This window comes from Chaetura pelagica, unplaced genomic scaffold, assembly GCF_000747805.2.
Source record: "Chaetura pelagica isolate M959 unplaced genomic scaffold, ChaPel_1.0 scaffold126, whole genome shotgun sequence".
NCBI classification, from domain to species: domain Eukaryota; kingdom Metazoa; phylum Chordata; class Aves; order Apodiformes; family Apodidae; genus Chaetura; species Chaetura pelagica.
The window spans coordinates 310,052-325,625 of NW_009953787.1; the positions used below are offsets into that span (position 1 = coordinate 310,052).

Sequence of the window (15,574 nt, forward strand, 5' to 3'; positions counted from 1 at the left end):
CACCCTGCAGGAGGAGCCCACCGTGTCCCTCAACACCGTGGACAGCATCGAGAGCTTCGTGGCCGACATCAACAGCGGGCACTGGGACACGGTGCTGCAGGCCATACAGTCGCTGAAGCTGCCCGACAAGACCCTCATAGATCTCTACGAGCAGGTGAGGAGCTGCGGGCTGTGCTTGGCCTCCCTGGAAGCCCCTCTCTGAAGTTTTCTGCCTCCCCTTTGCTGATGCAAATGTTTGTCTCTTGGTGCAGGTTGTGCTGGAGTTGATTGAGCTCCGAGAACTGGGTGCTGCCAGGTCACTCCTGAGGCAAACAGATCCCATGATTATGCTAAAGCAAACCCAGCCAGAGCGCTACATCCACCTGGAGAACCTTCTGGCCAGATCTTACTTTGATCCTCGTGAGGTATGTTGTGCTTTACCCACAGGCCTCACAGTATTGTCTTGCACAAGCCCTCGTGTGGATCCGAGTTGGTCACAGCTTATGGCATCTGTTCTGTTCTGGAAGTGAGTGTATTTTCCCAGTTGGGTGGTTTTATTTATTACACCTGTTATGAAGACCTGGGAAGTGATAGGTCACACTTGATCTCAAGGCAGCAGAGCTGTATTGAAGTATTCTGCAGGTGGGAGTTCAGGAATTTATACCTGTATCCTGCCACAGGATGGTATCTGTGCCTTGCTTTTCCTGCTTTGTGTATGTAGAAGAAAATGTACGTTTTGTAAATAAGGTTGTTGTTGTTGTATATGAATACTAATAATGCTAAGAACAAGACACCATTTCTGACTGACCATGTGAGTCCAGCATTTTTAGTGCAAGCCATTCCCAGAATGCTTCACGGGTTGGTGTCAAAGAGAAGGGCTGGTTTGAAGGCCTAGTAGAAGATTATTCTGGGAGGGGCTTCGGTTGTGTGTTTTTGTGGGAGGCAGTTGGGAAGGCCCCCTGACAGAAGTGTCTCCTCCCTAGGCCTACCCGGACGGGAGCAGCAAGGAGAAGCGCAGAGCGGCCATCGCACAGGCCCTGGCTGGAGAAGTCAGCGTGGTGCCTCCCTCTCGTCTCATGGCCTTGCTGGGGCAGGTGATGCTGGAAAAATGCCTTGGTGGCTGTGTCTGTTGCTGTAGATCTCTGCCACACAGAGCTAACTGGCGTGGCTGTCTCACCAGCTGTATGAAAGCGGATCTCAAGGATTGCATGCTTGTGTGTGGTCTGGATAAAAATTACCTGTTTCCCATGTGGCAGGGATTTAGCAGTGGTAGGAGAAGGCTGCACTCCAGTGGCACATTTCTTCCCATAGAATAACTTCTTGGTGCTTAGAGAAGATTACTTTCAAAGCACATACATACATCATTTCTGCTGTAACCCTTTTCTGATTGTCAGAACAGGCTAGTTCACACTGTGGAGACAGTGCCTTGCACCTTATTTCTGTGCCAGGTAAATGTTGGCAGCATAACAGATGTGCCTGGTGATTGAAGGCATCTCTCTGCTGACAGGGTTTCATGAGGTCCTCTCCTTTGATTGAAGTTCACTTGTGCCTTCCAAGAAGCTTGTGTGGCATTTTCAATTCCAACATATGCACTTCTAGGCAAATAGAGAACAAGTTGGATCATTAGCAAAGTCTGAGCACTGAAGGTGGAATGAGGGGGGTGGGCCCAAGTCATTTGCTCTTCCAAAAATAATTCAGGGTTAACATTCTGTTTTGTTTGTGATCATGAGCTAGGAAGCATCATCTTGTAAGTCTTGTTTTCAGGGGTTTGCAATGTGTTTTTCTCACGTTGTACAAGTGTGCAGTTTGTCAAGGTACAAGAAACTGTTGCTTTATAGTGTTAATTAGAAGCAAGTCTTGATGAGGAAGATGTATGTTAGCTGATACCTTACAGTATGACTTTCACCTCCTCGAAAGGCACTGAAATGGCAGCAGCATCAGGGCCTGCTCCCTCCTGGTATGACGATTGACTTGTTCAGAGGCAAAGCAGCTGTGAAAGACGTAGAAGAGGAAAAGTTCCCCACGCAGCTGAGCAGACATATTAAGGTGATGTGTTTGCTTTACTGTGTGTTACTGCTGCTCTCTCCTTCCTTATGTTGGGAGATAAGAGGTAAACCTTCTGAATATTTCTGTTCTCTGTTTTGCAAGTCATTTCCCTCTGTTTGATGTTTTTTGTGTTGTGTTTTGTTTTTTTAATTTCTTCTTTGCGCTTTATCTTGTCAGGAGACTTTCCGTGAGAGTCTGAAGTGCAAGACTGGTCCCTTAGCAAGATTGGGTTCTCGTGGTATTTGTGAAAATGATAAATGTGTGATTTGTTTCTGAGACTTCACAGTTCAGGATCATTCAGTTTTCAGAAGCAGTTTGCTTAGTCCCCTTCTTCATTTGTGCAAGGAAATACCCATGGTTTAAACTTCTCTACATGCATGTTGGCTTTAATCATTAACTACTACATACAGGTCAACTAGTATAATTAGTATTTTTAAGTATTTTATCATAGATTTTAAAAGAGAAAAAAGAATCTGTGCTGTAATAACATTGTTGTCCTGCATCACTTACACTATGGAAAAGGCAGCTCCTCCTGTAAGGCTTTTCTGCCTTTCTGCCAAGCAGTTCTCTTCAGTGAGATGTGTTAGTTCACTGTACCAGTTCTCACAAAGAACAGAAGATGGTTTTTCAACAGTCATGAGTTGGAACTTCTGAAATCACTTTGTTGTGTTCTGTAGCAGCTTGGTAAAAATGCTTTATTAGGACTTACTATACCAGTACGGATCTTGGATTTTTGTATTGGTTAGTGACTTTTTTCTGTACTCAGTTCTCACGGTCAGTTGTGTTCAAAAAAATGTAACATCTAAAAATTGTATATAAAACCCACCAAACGTTCTCTGTGAAAATTTCACTGTCATTCCCAGTGAAGCAGCTTGAGCTACTTAAGAGTTTCTGAAGTCTGCTAGGGGCATATGTTGGGTACCACAAATACGTTTGCTAACATACACAATTCACTGCAAAACTGAGAATATGAAGACAACCAGCCCAAGTGGTGCTGTAGACATGGGGTGTTTCATGCAAGTGTCACAGTTAATTAATTACCAGATCAAGAGGAGGAGATTTTTTTCTTTGTGTTTGAAGTGCTAGCATGTAGGTATTTACAGGGGTTTTTGTACTTCGAATTTGTGGATGCCTACTTCAGAAAATACTGTATTTTTGCCACCAAAACGAGCCTACAGTTTTGTTTTATTAAGTTGCTTCTTTTAAGTTGCTTATTAGGCTTGATTTGTATTCTCCTATAAAACAGTTTGGGCAGAAGTCGCATGTGGAGTGTGCTCGCTTCTCCCCGGATGGGCAGTACCTGGTCACTGGCTCTGTCGATGGCTTCATTGAAGTGTGGAACTTCACTACTGGGAAGATCAGGAAGGTAAATTGTGCCTTTTTTCACAGCAAGAGAGCACCTGTTTTTATTACTGGAGATGGTGGCTTGTTTGTCTGTATTTCTCAGGGTCTGTGAATTTGAAAAGGATGTCTGCTTGGGCAGTTCATGTAATTGTCTGGAATCTTTACACGGGTTTAATTGTCTGGTTTGTTGCCGACTTCCATGTTAACTTTTAGGGTTTTTTTACCTTGCTGGATCATCATTGTTGCTTCTAAAATGATTACCAGAACACTTTGCTGTTATTATGAGGCCTCATAAGGCTTGGTGATAGGTTATAAAACACAACTAAAGTTAAAACCGCTAGTACTTTTGCACTTTGCCTTAAAATATATTTAATTGAGTTCACTATTTTGACTGGTAGATCTTCTGCTTTTGTTTAGGATCTGAAATATCAGGCACAAGATAATTTTATGATGATGGATGATGCAGTGCTGTGCATGTGCTTCAGCAGAGATACAGAAATGCTGGCAACAGGAGCACAAGATGGGAAAATAAAGGTACAAATCATTTTGCACAGCAGGTTGGTAGGGGTGGGTGGTGCCCAGAAGGATGCACTTGCAGTTGCAATAGTGTTGCAATTCTATATATATTAAAACAAAACAAAACAAACAAAAAAAAAGCAACAAATTAAGTTTGGCATGGTTCAGAAGCAGGTTAAGCATTGGCTCTTCTGTGGTCTCATAACAAAGTAACTAACTCTGTTTTAATTTGCTGTTTTTGCTCCAGGTGTGGAAAATCCAGAGCGGTCAGTGTCTGAGAAGGTTTGAACGAGCACACAGTAAAGGTGTTACATGCCTCAGTTTCTCTAAAGACAGCAGCCAAATTCTTAGTGCTTCTTTTGATCAGACAATCAGGTAAATCAACTGGGAATGTGTGAGTGCAGGAGAAAACAGAATTTTCCCATTAAGCAGTTAAACTTCTGCAGATAGGTTCTTTGACCTGGGATTTGATCCTTTTGCGTTGACTTTTATAGAAGAGCATGGCTGCAGAGGGTTGGAGAGGAACAGTTTGAAGTGTGGCCTTTCACCTTGCTTAACTTGCGTGATTCCAGGGCTAGGGGCCAAGCACTTCTGCTCTACTGTGATTTACATTGATCTTGCACATTTTCTATATGGGAGACTCCTAGCTAAAGAAGCAGGTGTGTCAACCTTCAAAATAGCATTTTTTATTATAAGCTTAAGGTAAAAAAAGGTTCAAGCATAACAGGATGATGACATTTTTTGAAACATCCTGAACACCTTGATCATATTCTGATCTAAGTTATCAAGTGGGCAAAGCCTTATCCCTGCAGCATTTAGCATCTGGAAATTGTTGCATAACACTTGAGAAGTGAGTAACTCTGATCGTGCACTGATTTGTTGTCTTGGTACTGAGTGGAATTTTATCACTGCTGAGGAGATTAGGTTTGCAGCAAAGCCCTTCTGTTGCTGCACAGGCACTTCCCTGCAGTTGAAAGCAGGTTAGATCAGTTTTGTCTAGTTTAGTTATTTTTGTTCTTTCAGGTTATTCTGACTTAATTGATTTGTTTAACTGTTTTGTCTATGAGGAGGATGATGATTAGATGGTCCTGAACTTCTGCTTCTCTGGGCTGAATGCACCCAGGCCTCTCAGCCTCTCCTCATGCATCATGTGGTCCAGCCTTGTGGCCATTTAGAGAGGGTCCAACACTGGATTCAGTCCTCCAGAGGAGGCTACACCCCTGCCGAGCAGAAGGGAAGATGGTCAGCAGGCTGTGCCTCTCCTCCTGCACCTGGTGTGTGGCTGGGTTTCCCCACAGCACGCTGCTGGCTGCCGCTTCGTTCTCCCCAGGGCCTGCCAGGTCCTTTGCTGCAGACCTCCTGGCAGCCAGTCAGACCCCAGAGGAGTCTGATGTCTGAGATGGTTCTGCAGCAACTGTTTTCAGCATCATGGAGTTTTTCTCTAGTTTGTTACAACTTCCAAATTCCTCATCTGCCTTTCAAAACTGAGTTGCAGGATATGGGATTTACATTGTATGTGGGATTGATCTGGTACTTGATGACTGTTCATTTTATGTTTGAGTGGGATTATTTAGGCTCTTCCCAGTACTGTTAAACCCAGTGGCACCAATGGTAGTGCATTAGATGAAAATGAAGATGTGGATCTGGAGGCAACTGCACAGTGGACAGGCATTACAAAACATTTTAATGAGTGATGTTAACTTGTTTACATCCTGATACATATATGAACTGTAGCATAAGCATTTCAGCTGAAATTAGGTGAGATTGCATGTTGCATCTTTAAACGGAAAAAGGAATTTCATTCTCAAGGCTTCAGACTTCTGCTTGAAAACTATTTCTGTAGCCAGTAGGTGCTACAATTTAAGGCTGAAACAGACTAGCAACGTTATTTTCTTTTAGATGACTGAGCAAACCTTATGCTGAGTTGCACAATAATAGTCAATGACCAGAGCATGCAAAAGAGAGACGCTGGGTGGGTGTAAGGCAAGAATTGTTCTTAACTCAATTGGACAGGTCAACAGCAACTCCTCCTATAAAGCTGAGGAGTCTTGGAATAGAGATTCCAAACCAAATTCTGTATTTTTTGTTTTGTCAGCTTCACAGTTTCTTCTTTCATAGTCCTGTATTCCAAGATGTGCACTGTACATGATATACAGGTGCTTGAGGCTGAAGGTTGATGGTATCTTCTCTGCGTTTTTCACAGGAACACATAATGTGTTTGATGAAAGGGGCTTGTGATAGAGACTTAGGGCTTGCTGATTTTTAGCACTTTAAACTGTTGCCTATCAAAGATTTAAAATATGGTGAAGCAAGAGAGATGGCTCAGTTGCTCACACAGTTGTGACCTCTTGTTGTGTGACAGGATTCATGGTTTGAAATCTGGGAAAACTTTAAAGGAATTCCGTGGTCATTCTTCCTTTGTCAATGAAGCTACTTTTACCCAGGATGGCCACTATATTATCAGTGCGTCCTCTGATGGTACAGTGAAGGTAAGATAGCATTTACCTTTGTAAGTAACATATGCAGACTCTTTGCATGTTGCATCTGATTTGTTATTATTGCTGTAGTCTTTGGAGAAGGATTTGAGGTTGTCTGCAATGATAAGTCTGCCAGTGACCACTGCTGTAGATTGATGTAAATGAGAACTGATGAAGTTTCATGCTATGCTTACAAACTTCTGCAGCACCTGTTTCTGCTGAATTTGTGAAAGGAGGGCATCAGCACAGTTTTTACCAGTCTATTCCTGCTTAATTCTAGAATTGACTGTGGCACTTCTTGTCCTAGAATGCAGGGATTCCCTTTTCTGAAATCATGGCATTTTCTTGCTTACTGTGTTGGACACCTGATTTCTTGGTGATTAGGTGTTCCTTGCTGTCCAAGCGAGGTAATCTAGCATTAAACTGATTGTAGAAGTGATAGGTTTGGTTTCTAGTCTTATCAGTGGTGGAACTACTCTGCATTGTAGGTAACAGGAGTAAAGCATTTTTGTGTACAGGACATTACTGACTTAATAACAAAAAAATAAATGAACGTAGAAACAGCTACATTAAGTGGGGCCTCGATGCAGTGCATGGAGGGTGGGAAAACAGATCTGGTTTATAGATATGGCTTAGAAGAGCCTGGTAGATACTGCTCATATTAAATGGGGCATTACTTCAGTCTTGCACTCTAGACTAGACGGCCCCAGATCATGGCAGTAGCATAAGAAGGTGCTATGTTTCATATCTATTGCATTAGCATGTAAACAGCAGAAATACTCCATGGATGGTGAGTTACATTTTGATTTTGATATTAAACAAGCAGTTCCATTTCCTGTTTCTAAGCAGCTAAAACAGCCTCTTGTTGAACCAAAGGCAGCTCTAAGCTGGGCTGTCTCTCCCATCAATATCAGTGAGTCTTTGCTTTTCCAGTGATTTTCATGTCTGTCTTGTGTAAGGAAAATTGCAAGTGCAGAAGCTGCACCTGTATTCACAGATACCACCTAAAACTGGAAAGCTGGTTCAGACTCACCCCTCAGGGGAATATGCTTAATGAACGGGAGTGAAGCTGAATTTAGATAATTGAAATTCACTTTTGGTTTGGTTGTAGTGAAATTGTTAATGGTATCCACACTTCAAAATAGGTATGATAATTTACTTCTTAAAAAATCTGCTTTAAACTAAAGTTCTGGAAGTCATGTTTTCCTTCAGGAGCCTTAAAAAATGTGAATCCTGTGTCCTAAATCAGCTAATTTTATGTTTAATTTTTTAAAAGCTAATTGGTTTTGCCTTTATTTTTCATACTAGGTTTGGAATGTGAAGACGACAGAGTGCTCAAACACCTTCAAGTCTCTTGGCAGCACTGCTGGGACAGACATTACTGTGAACAGTGTCATTCTGCTGCCTAAAAACCCAGAACATTTTGTTGTTTGCAACAGGTCGAATACAGTCGTCATTATGAATATGCAAGGACAAGTATGTGACCTTACTGATGTCCTTTCAAGTCTCTTTCTCTCTCTGTCATTTTAAGAATGTCAAAAACCTAGTTAATAACCTGTACCTTTGGATTAAACCTGATTTATCCAGTTTGCTTTCATGATAAACTACTCTATAGCCAGGTTATTGAACAGCTTGACTTGCAGAAAGAGCTATGGAGTGATAACTGTGTTCTAAAGAGACCTAGTACTGCCTAAGTATTTTTGTCCTGAACATAGTAATGGTGTTCTGCAGTTTAATCTTGCCAAATATTTTTTGGGGGGGTATCTTTACAGATTGTAAGAAGTTTCAGCTCTGGTAAGAGAGAAGGTGGTGACTTTGTCTGCTGTGCACTTTCACCTCGTGGTGAATGGATCTACTGCGTTGGTGAAGACTTTGTGCTCTATTGCTTTAGCACAGTGACTGGCAAGCTGGAGAGAACTCTGACTGTAAGTTCTTACCTTGAAGCTTTTGCAGAGTTCTAAACACAAGGATGATATAAGTGGTCATTATTTATGAAGTCCATAAGCTTGTAAGGACAGGTCTTGTACCAAGAAATCTTTCACCTCTAGCAGCTGTGATTGGTAGTAAATGCATCCCAGAACACTGGGCTGTAGAATGTTCTGAGGTTTTTGTAGAACCCTTTTAATTTTAAAAGATATGAAAGTGTTTAGCCACCAAGCCGAGAGTGAGTTGGTTTACACTCACTTGAACTAGAGCATGCCTAGACCTGGGCTCCAGCTGATAGAGGATCTGACCAAGCTATTAAGATTTAAAGCTGTCAGGCTTAAATTTGCTTTGCATTGAACTACAGGGGAATACCAGCTTAAATGTCTAAATTTAATAGGGAACACTTAGATGTTGTGGATTTCAGTGGACCTAAACCTTCACTGCACCTTTCCTCTCCCAGCAGAAAGTGACTGCTGTGTCACAAAAATGGTTTGCAACTGGAACATACCTGCTTTTGCTACATGCACAAAGCATATTAAACCTCAGTCCAGCTTTCCTCTAATTCTTGTTTGCAGAGTGCATGTGACTTGAATCTGCTAAAAGAAGAATCTCCTGATGCATCTTTCTGCTTATTCTCTAGGTTCATGAAAAAGATGTCATTGGCATTGCTCATCACCCCCACCAGAACCTGATTGCCACTTACAGTGAAGATGGCCTCCTCAAGCTCTGGAAGCCTTGATTTTATACTGAGCTATGAAGTGTGCCTGTTAGTCGCAGGTTATTGGTGTTCGTGCTTTAACGAGTTCTAAATGCACAGAGTGTGATATTTGCTCAATTTTCAGTTCAGTTGAGAGAATGACATTTTTACTTCTTTGTCTAAAGTTAGGTAGATTGATGCTTAAATATAGCATCAGGTAATTTCAGATTTTTATTTTTACCAGATTAGCTGAAGCGACTTCAGCGAGAGTGTTTTCTGTCTCCTGAAGTTTGTACTCTTCCTACAGTGTTTATAAAAGTTAAATGGACTGGCAACTATACACATTTAAAAGTGGTTGCTGACTTCCTAGAATACAGTAAAATGCTTCTTTTATTTGAGTAAATTATGTGGAATGGGAAAGCTGTCTCTTCTCCACTGCTGAAAGAAATGCAGATGAGTCTACTCTGTCCTCAGCTTAAAGGCAGAGGCTTTTTTAGTTCTGTGGGTTTTGCTGTGTTCAATTTGCATTATGATTTTTTTCAGTTAAAAATGTTAAGTAGTGTCACACAGCTTCCTTGGAATGAAATTCTTCTTGCCCAGCTCCCAGCACTTCCTCCAGTAAACCTTCCTAATGTGGCAGTGAGATATAGTTGGGGATATTTTTGTGGATTTTTTTTTTCGTGTGTATGTTTTTGTTGTTTGAGGTTTGTTGTTGGGTTTTGTTTTGGTTTGTTTTTTTTTGGGGGGTTTGTTTTGCTTGTTATTTGGCATTGTTTATTTGGGGATTTTTTTATTATTTTTTTTTTCTTTAATTCCAGGCTAAAAGGAATTATTACCTGGGCCCTATTCCTATAAGTGCATCATGTCTTCAGGCCAGCTTTAACTTAATCAGGCCTCAGGGGATCAATATCTTAAAACACGCAGAAGCTGGTTTACACAAGCTGAGTCCCTAGTGCTGTGATGGTGCGTGTTCAGCAGTTGTTTAATTTTTTTTTTCCAGTTTACTCAGTTTAGCTTACTGTTTTCCCAAAAGGGTGTGGCACACTTAAGCTTTAAATAATTATTTATACGATTTTTTCAATATTTCATACACCTGTGGACCTAGTTGAGGTGATACCTAGGTCTCATACTATAATAAAAACAATCTTTTCTGGCTCTTCAGTTTGGAGCAGATGATTATTCCATTTGAGATCCTGACTAATGCACACTGTTGTGAATGTACACCAGAATCTTCTGAACTCTGACCACAGTTTTTCTAGGATGCAGCAAAAAAATGAGGTTTTGTCTAATGATGACACAAAAAGCATGTAGATTTCACTCTGCCACACTGTTTCCTGTGCTCATCTGTTGTAGAATGCTTTCTTGCCACAGTAATCTTTCCAACAGTAATATCTTCTTTTAATTAATAAATCATTTCCAGTTTAAATAACTCACAACTTTTTTTTGGCGGGAGGGCTTGATCCTAATGCAAGCATTGTCAGCTGGTGACTGAGCTTCTTTGATCTATGTTCATACTGGTCTGAAGAAATGCAGAAAAATTTCAGCTTAACTTCTGACATGGCATTGCTTGTTCACTGCAGCTTCAGTGTCTAGTTCTGTTTAGCTGTAATGTTTTAGTTCCTAAGCTGTTTTTTTACTTCCTTAGATACGGCAATAAAGTTATTTTTTAGATTGTGAAAGTTAGTATTTTTCCTGCCTGAAAAGACACTCGTGTGTCAGAAATATCTGACAGTAACAGGTCTGTCAGGCTCCACTGGCAGTTAGTAGTTTCACTGCAGAAGATCCTGACAAAATATTTTAAATCCTCAATGTAAACTGTATCATGCATTGTTCTTTAAAAGAAAAGTAGTTGTAGCAAATAAAATTATTGGAATCCTTAATGTTTAAAGATTGAAATACAACCTCTAGCTTAAAAAATATGAGAAAATCTGGCATTTCTTACACTTTTTATCTAAGAGTTTCAGAGATGATTGCATCAAGTAATTAAGACCAAAAAAATGTGCTAATACTTTTGAAAGGGCAACAGTTAAAAACGACCTTGTGCACTGCAGTTGTAACCTGTAAAACAGCTGGCAATTGGCATGAAATTACCATGATAATCTTGAAAATGTTAGGGTTTTTTAATGTAATTTTTTTTTTAGGTGAATGTTAATTTTTCAGATGCAATCATAGGAAGACATTTTCTCTCTGAAGAATTAGCCAGGTGTTATGTCACTTACCTGTATGTAAGACTTGAACAAGGCAACATCTAGTGCTTTAACTAATATTAAAGAAAACATTGTTCCTCCATAGGCCTTGCTTTATTCTTGAATTATTTTGTGTGCAGTTGGCAAGTTCTGTCCTACACGAGGGGAGTGCAGAATGCTTTACAGGAGGGAGTGCCCCATAGTGAAAGTCTTATAGGCCTGTCATCCTTCTGTTTCTGAACTGGGGATCAATGAACTTCAGCCTTGCTCACATGGAATCAGCTGCCTATCTGTGCTTTACTAATGTATGTGGAAGAGCTGCCATGTCAGCAAAATAACAGTGAGCTTAGGATCCTGCAGAGTTATGCAAGTACTGGATGTAGCTTTTTTTTTTTTTTTATGTCACTGGGGATTATATTTATGGCAAGTAATTTGTGAGCCTGTAGTTGGGGGGTGTAATCCTGTTCTGATACCAGTACCAGCTTGCCATCCACAAAGAAAAACCAAACCATTATGTCCTAGTAAGATTATTGGAGACCAGCTGAAAACTGAGGATTGATCTCAAAGGAAAAGGTCCTTTGTGAATGTCCTACAAAGCATCCAAACTCTCAAGAGGTGTGAGAGGCTAGACCATCTCCACGGGTGCCTTCCAGCCACCATGAATCTGATTCTGCAGTTTGCTGAGGATTTTGAACCATGAGCTCAGGCGATGGGACCTGCCTCTGATTTGGGGCAGCTTGGTAACACCAGTGTTCAGCCTGAAATAAGAGAAAGAAACAATGCTGCAGAGGTTGATGGCAATGATGATGCTTAAAGTAAGTTATAGATGCTCTTCAAGTACAACTTTTCGTCACAAAATTGTGCCTAGTGTCTGCAAGGGTTTTAGGAGTGCTTTTGAAGCATGGTTACTCCCTCTGCAGTTCCTGTGAATGCTGTGGGCTCTACTGCCTTTTCTCTGGCTAGTCATAAATCTCTATGACCTGTATTGTGGTGCCTTGTCAGAGATGGGCTGAGCTAGCTTGGATCTGAACATCAAGGAGAAAGATATAGGCTTTAGGTAAATCTGAAGGAGAAAGCTGGCTAAAAGCTTAATTTCAGGGGCAGAGGAAGAGTGATATGTGGAAATTCCTTGGCTCCTTGTGGAGGAAGATACAAGGAGGTGGATGCTTGCTGAAGTGATGGGAGTGTAACAGTGTCGCCTATTACAGGTGCTGCTCGCACTGTGGAACAAGGTAATGAAGCCACCCTCGGTTTCTGTGTGCCTCTAGTCTGTAAAACTGCTCCCTGTGTAGTAACAAATTCTTCTGATACTGCCTCTGTGTTGTTGGGAAGGAAATGGCAGTTGCTTGTCTGGGAGAAGGCGTGTGCTGCTGCCAAATAGTTACACCTTTCCTGTCTTCCCAAATCAACAACTGTTCTTTCAAGTTTTATTTGCAGAATGGCAGAATATCTGAGGCTGGAAGGACTGGATACTCCACCACATGTCTGAGAAACCTGTGCCAGTGCTCAATTGCTCACAGAGAAGTGTTTCTGGATGTTCAGAGGGAACCTCCTGTGTTTCAGTGTGTTCCCATTGGCTCTGGTCCTCTCACTAGGCACCACTGGAAAGGGCTTCTCTCTGTCTCTGCACCCCCTTGTCAGGTTTTTATATACATTGATTGCAGAATTTTATCAAGTAGGTCAAGCATGACTTCCCCTTGGTGAAGCCATGCTGACTACTACTGATTATTTCCCTTTATGTGCCTAGAAATGGTCTACAGGTTTAGCTGCTCCATCACTTTCCCAGGGGCTGAGGTGAGGCTGGCCAGCCTGTAGGTCCCTGGATCCCCCTTGTTGCCCTTCTTGAAGACAGAAGTAACATTTGCTTTCTTCCAGTCTTCAAGCACTTCTCCCAATCACCATGATAGATCTCCCAGCTCCCACAGCACTTGTGCGTGCATCCCATCAGGGCCCACTGATTTAGGTACGTCCAGCTTGCCTAATTCTTCCCTGACCTGATCATCTTCCACCATGGGTACATCCTCCTTGCTTCAGACTTTCCCCTGGCGTTTGGGATTCCTGAAGGCCAGTGTTGCTAGGAAGACTGGGGCAAAGAAGGTATTCAGCACCTCAGTTGTTTCCATGTCCTGTGTAACCAGATTCCCCCAGTTTAATTCAGCTTCTTCCACTTAAGTACTCAAAGAAGTCCTAGTTTTAAACAATCCTAAGCAGTTTCAACTGCAGTTGAGCTTTAGCTTTTATAACTTCATCCGTGGAAGCTTGGACAGTATCTTTGTGTTGCTCCAAACTTATCCATCCTTGGATGGGTAAGAAGAAGGAAGAACCCTCTGGATTCTTCCTTGATGTGTTTGAGTTTGGCCATGAGTTTCTTGTTCATCCACACAGACCTCTTGCCGTTTTTGCCTGACATCCTATTTGCTAGGGTGGAATGCTCTTGAGCCTGGAGAAGGTGAACCTTGAATATTAACCAGCTTTCTTGGGCCTTAGCCCATGGGCTGCTTCCAAGCAGAACTTTGAAGCTACCAACATCTGCTCTCCTGAAGCCCAGGGTTGAGAACTTGCTTTTTACCTTGCTCCTTCCTCTCAGGATCCTGAGCTCCACTGTCTTGTGGTCACTAAAGCCAAGGCTGCCTTTGGCCTTAACAGTCCCAACAAGCCCCTGCTTGGTGATTATGAAATCTAGCAGAGCAGCGCTCCTTGTTGGCTCCTCTATCACTTGGGTCAGGAAGAGGCCATTGATGCACTCTAGGACCCTCCTACATTGATTATGTCCTATTGTGTTGTCTTGCCAGCAGGTATCAGGGTGGTTGAAGTCCCCCTTTCTTTGGGCACTATAATAGTGCTCATCTTACTCCCCAAGAAAACATAGAACCTGGCATTTCTTTATATGTGGCTTTGGAAAATGATGGCTTAAATCAAACCTTTCTTCTATCAGTGTGCCTTATGAATGCTTTGAGTACAAACCAGTCATGAATGGGAGCAGGAACACATCTTCCCAGGTGAAGCTGCTACTTAAAAGGTCGTAAAGCAAGCTGCTGGCTTTGCTGAATCTTGCATCACACTGCAAGTTCAAAGCAGGTTTGGGATCATGGAGTTTACTCCTCTGGGCTGAGCAAATTTGCACTGCTGCTGGGTAGTAGGTAAAGCATGAGGAGGAGAGGACAGTTAGTGCCATTCAGTTTTACAGGTAGAAGCATAATGAGAGCAGCCTCATCTTTAAATGTGTCTGCAGTGGGATTTCTCAGTTTCACAGCAAACCTGTGGAATTGTGGAGCTGCTAGATTTCACAGAAAAAGCAAGTCCTACTTTCTTGGTGCACAGTGGGAAGAATTGTAATGAACTAGGCTATAAGCTTGGATATATGAATTTTGTGTTGAAACTGAAAGACTGGAAGTAGTTGCAAACATCAACTCAGGTTAAGACAGGTCTGATTACTATGCTGGTATTTATGGAAGCTATTTTGTGCTACTATAGCCTTGATTTCTACAGCTGCCTATTCACTTCATTCCCCAAAATGGGAAACTGTATCCCATATGGAGCACTAAGAAGTGAGAAAAAACAAACAAACCTCATTTTTCTCTGGCACAGAATATGTTTTACTGCTTGCTGTAGCTGTGTACCCAGAGTGCCACAGAAGAACTAAGCTTGGAAGAGGCCACACATTACTCTCATGATGATGCTTGAAGGGCCAAGAGCTGTGTCCTCCTTCTTGCTAGCTCTTGCCTTCATTTGCTGGTGCTTTTTGCTGGACTTGCTCTACTGCTTCCAGAACACTTTAGGAAGTAGCTTGTGTCAATCACTTGCTCATTTCCAATCCAAATGCTAAGCTGGTGGTGTTTCTGCTATACTTCCTGCATTAGTAATAGCATCTTTGCCTGGGCTGCTCTGCCAAGGCTTCTCATCAGCCACCCTCCTGGAAGCTGGCTCATCCTCCAGCCTAGCTGTGGTGTCATCAGTCATGAAGTAGAATTGGCCACTGTGGTACTCAGAACCAGTCAAGAACAGAAACTTTATCTCAACTGTGTTGACACAGCTCTATGTGTGGTAAAATAGTAACTGAAGTGTCACTAGGAAAGAAAAAAAAAAAAAGGTTGTAAGTTTTTTTTATGTGTCTCACAGTCATCTGAAGCAAAATAATATCCTGTTGCCATCCCCAAGGCTCTGCACTGAGCTTGGTTTGCTCTAGCTGTTTTGATCCAGTGGGCAAGGGAAAAAAAGAAGCAAGGGTGCTTTGTGAACCGGAAACTAGTAGCATATCATAGTGCTGCTCAGCCTGAAGACAGTTGTGCAGGAGGTAGGATTACATTCTGTTCCTCCTCTTGACTTAGGCAGACTGTCCTGACAGACCAAAGGCTCCTTGCTGGTCACATCTGTACAGCTCACTGATTAGTTCATTCATGTGG

General features: G+C 41.9%; 1 protein-coding gene across 1 annotated transcript; it reads left to right on the forward strand.

Annotated features, from left to right (window-relative positions):
- Window positions 1–4: 4 nt before the first annotated feature.
- On the forward strand, window positions 5–9,226 carry SMU1 (smu-1 suppressor of mec-8 and unc-52 homolog (C. elegans); the record flags this gene model as incomplete). Its single annotated transcript, XM_010001019.1, has 11 exons — window positions 5–154; window positions 252–404; window positions 963–1,073; window positions 1,897–2,025; window positions 3,272–3,391; window positions 3,787–3,903; window positions 4,133–4,260; window positions 6,248–6,374; window positions 7,671–7,838; window positions 8,135–8,287; window positions 8,929–9,226. Coding segments are annotated over 11 exons (1,455 nt in total), but the record flags the coding sequence as incomplete, so codon positions are not given.
- Window positions 9,227–15,574: the final 6,348 nt, after the last annotated feature.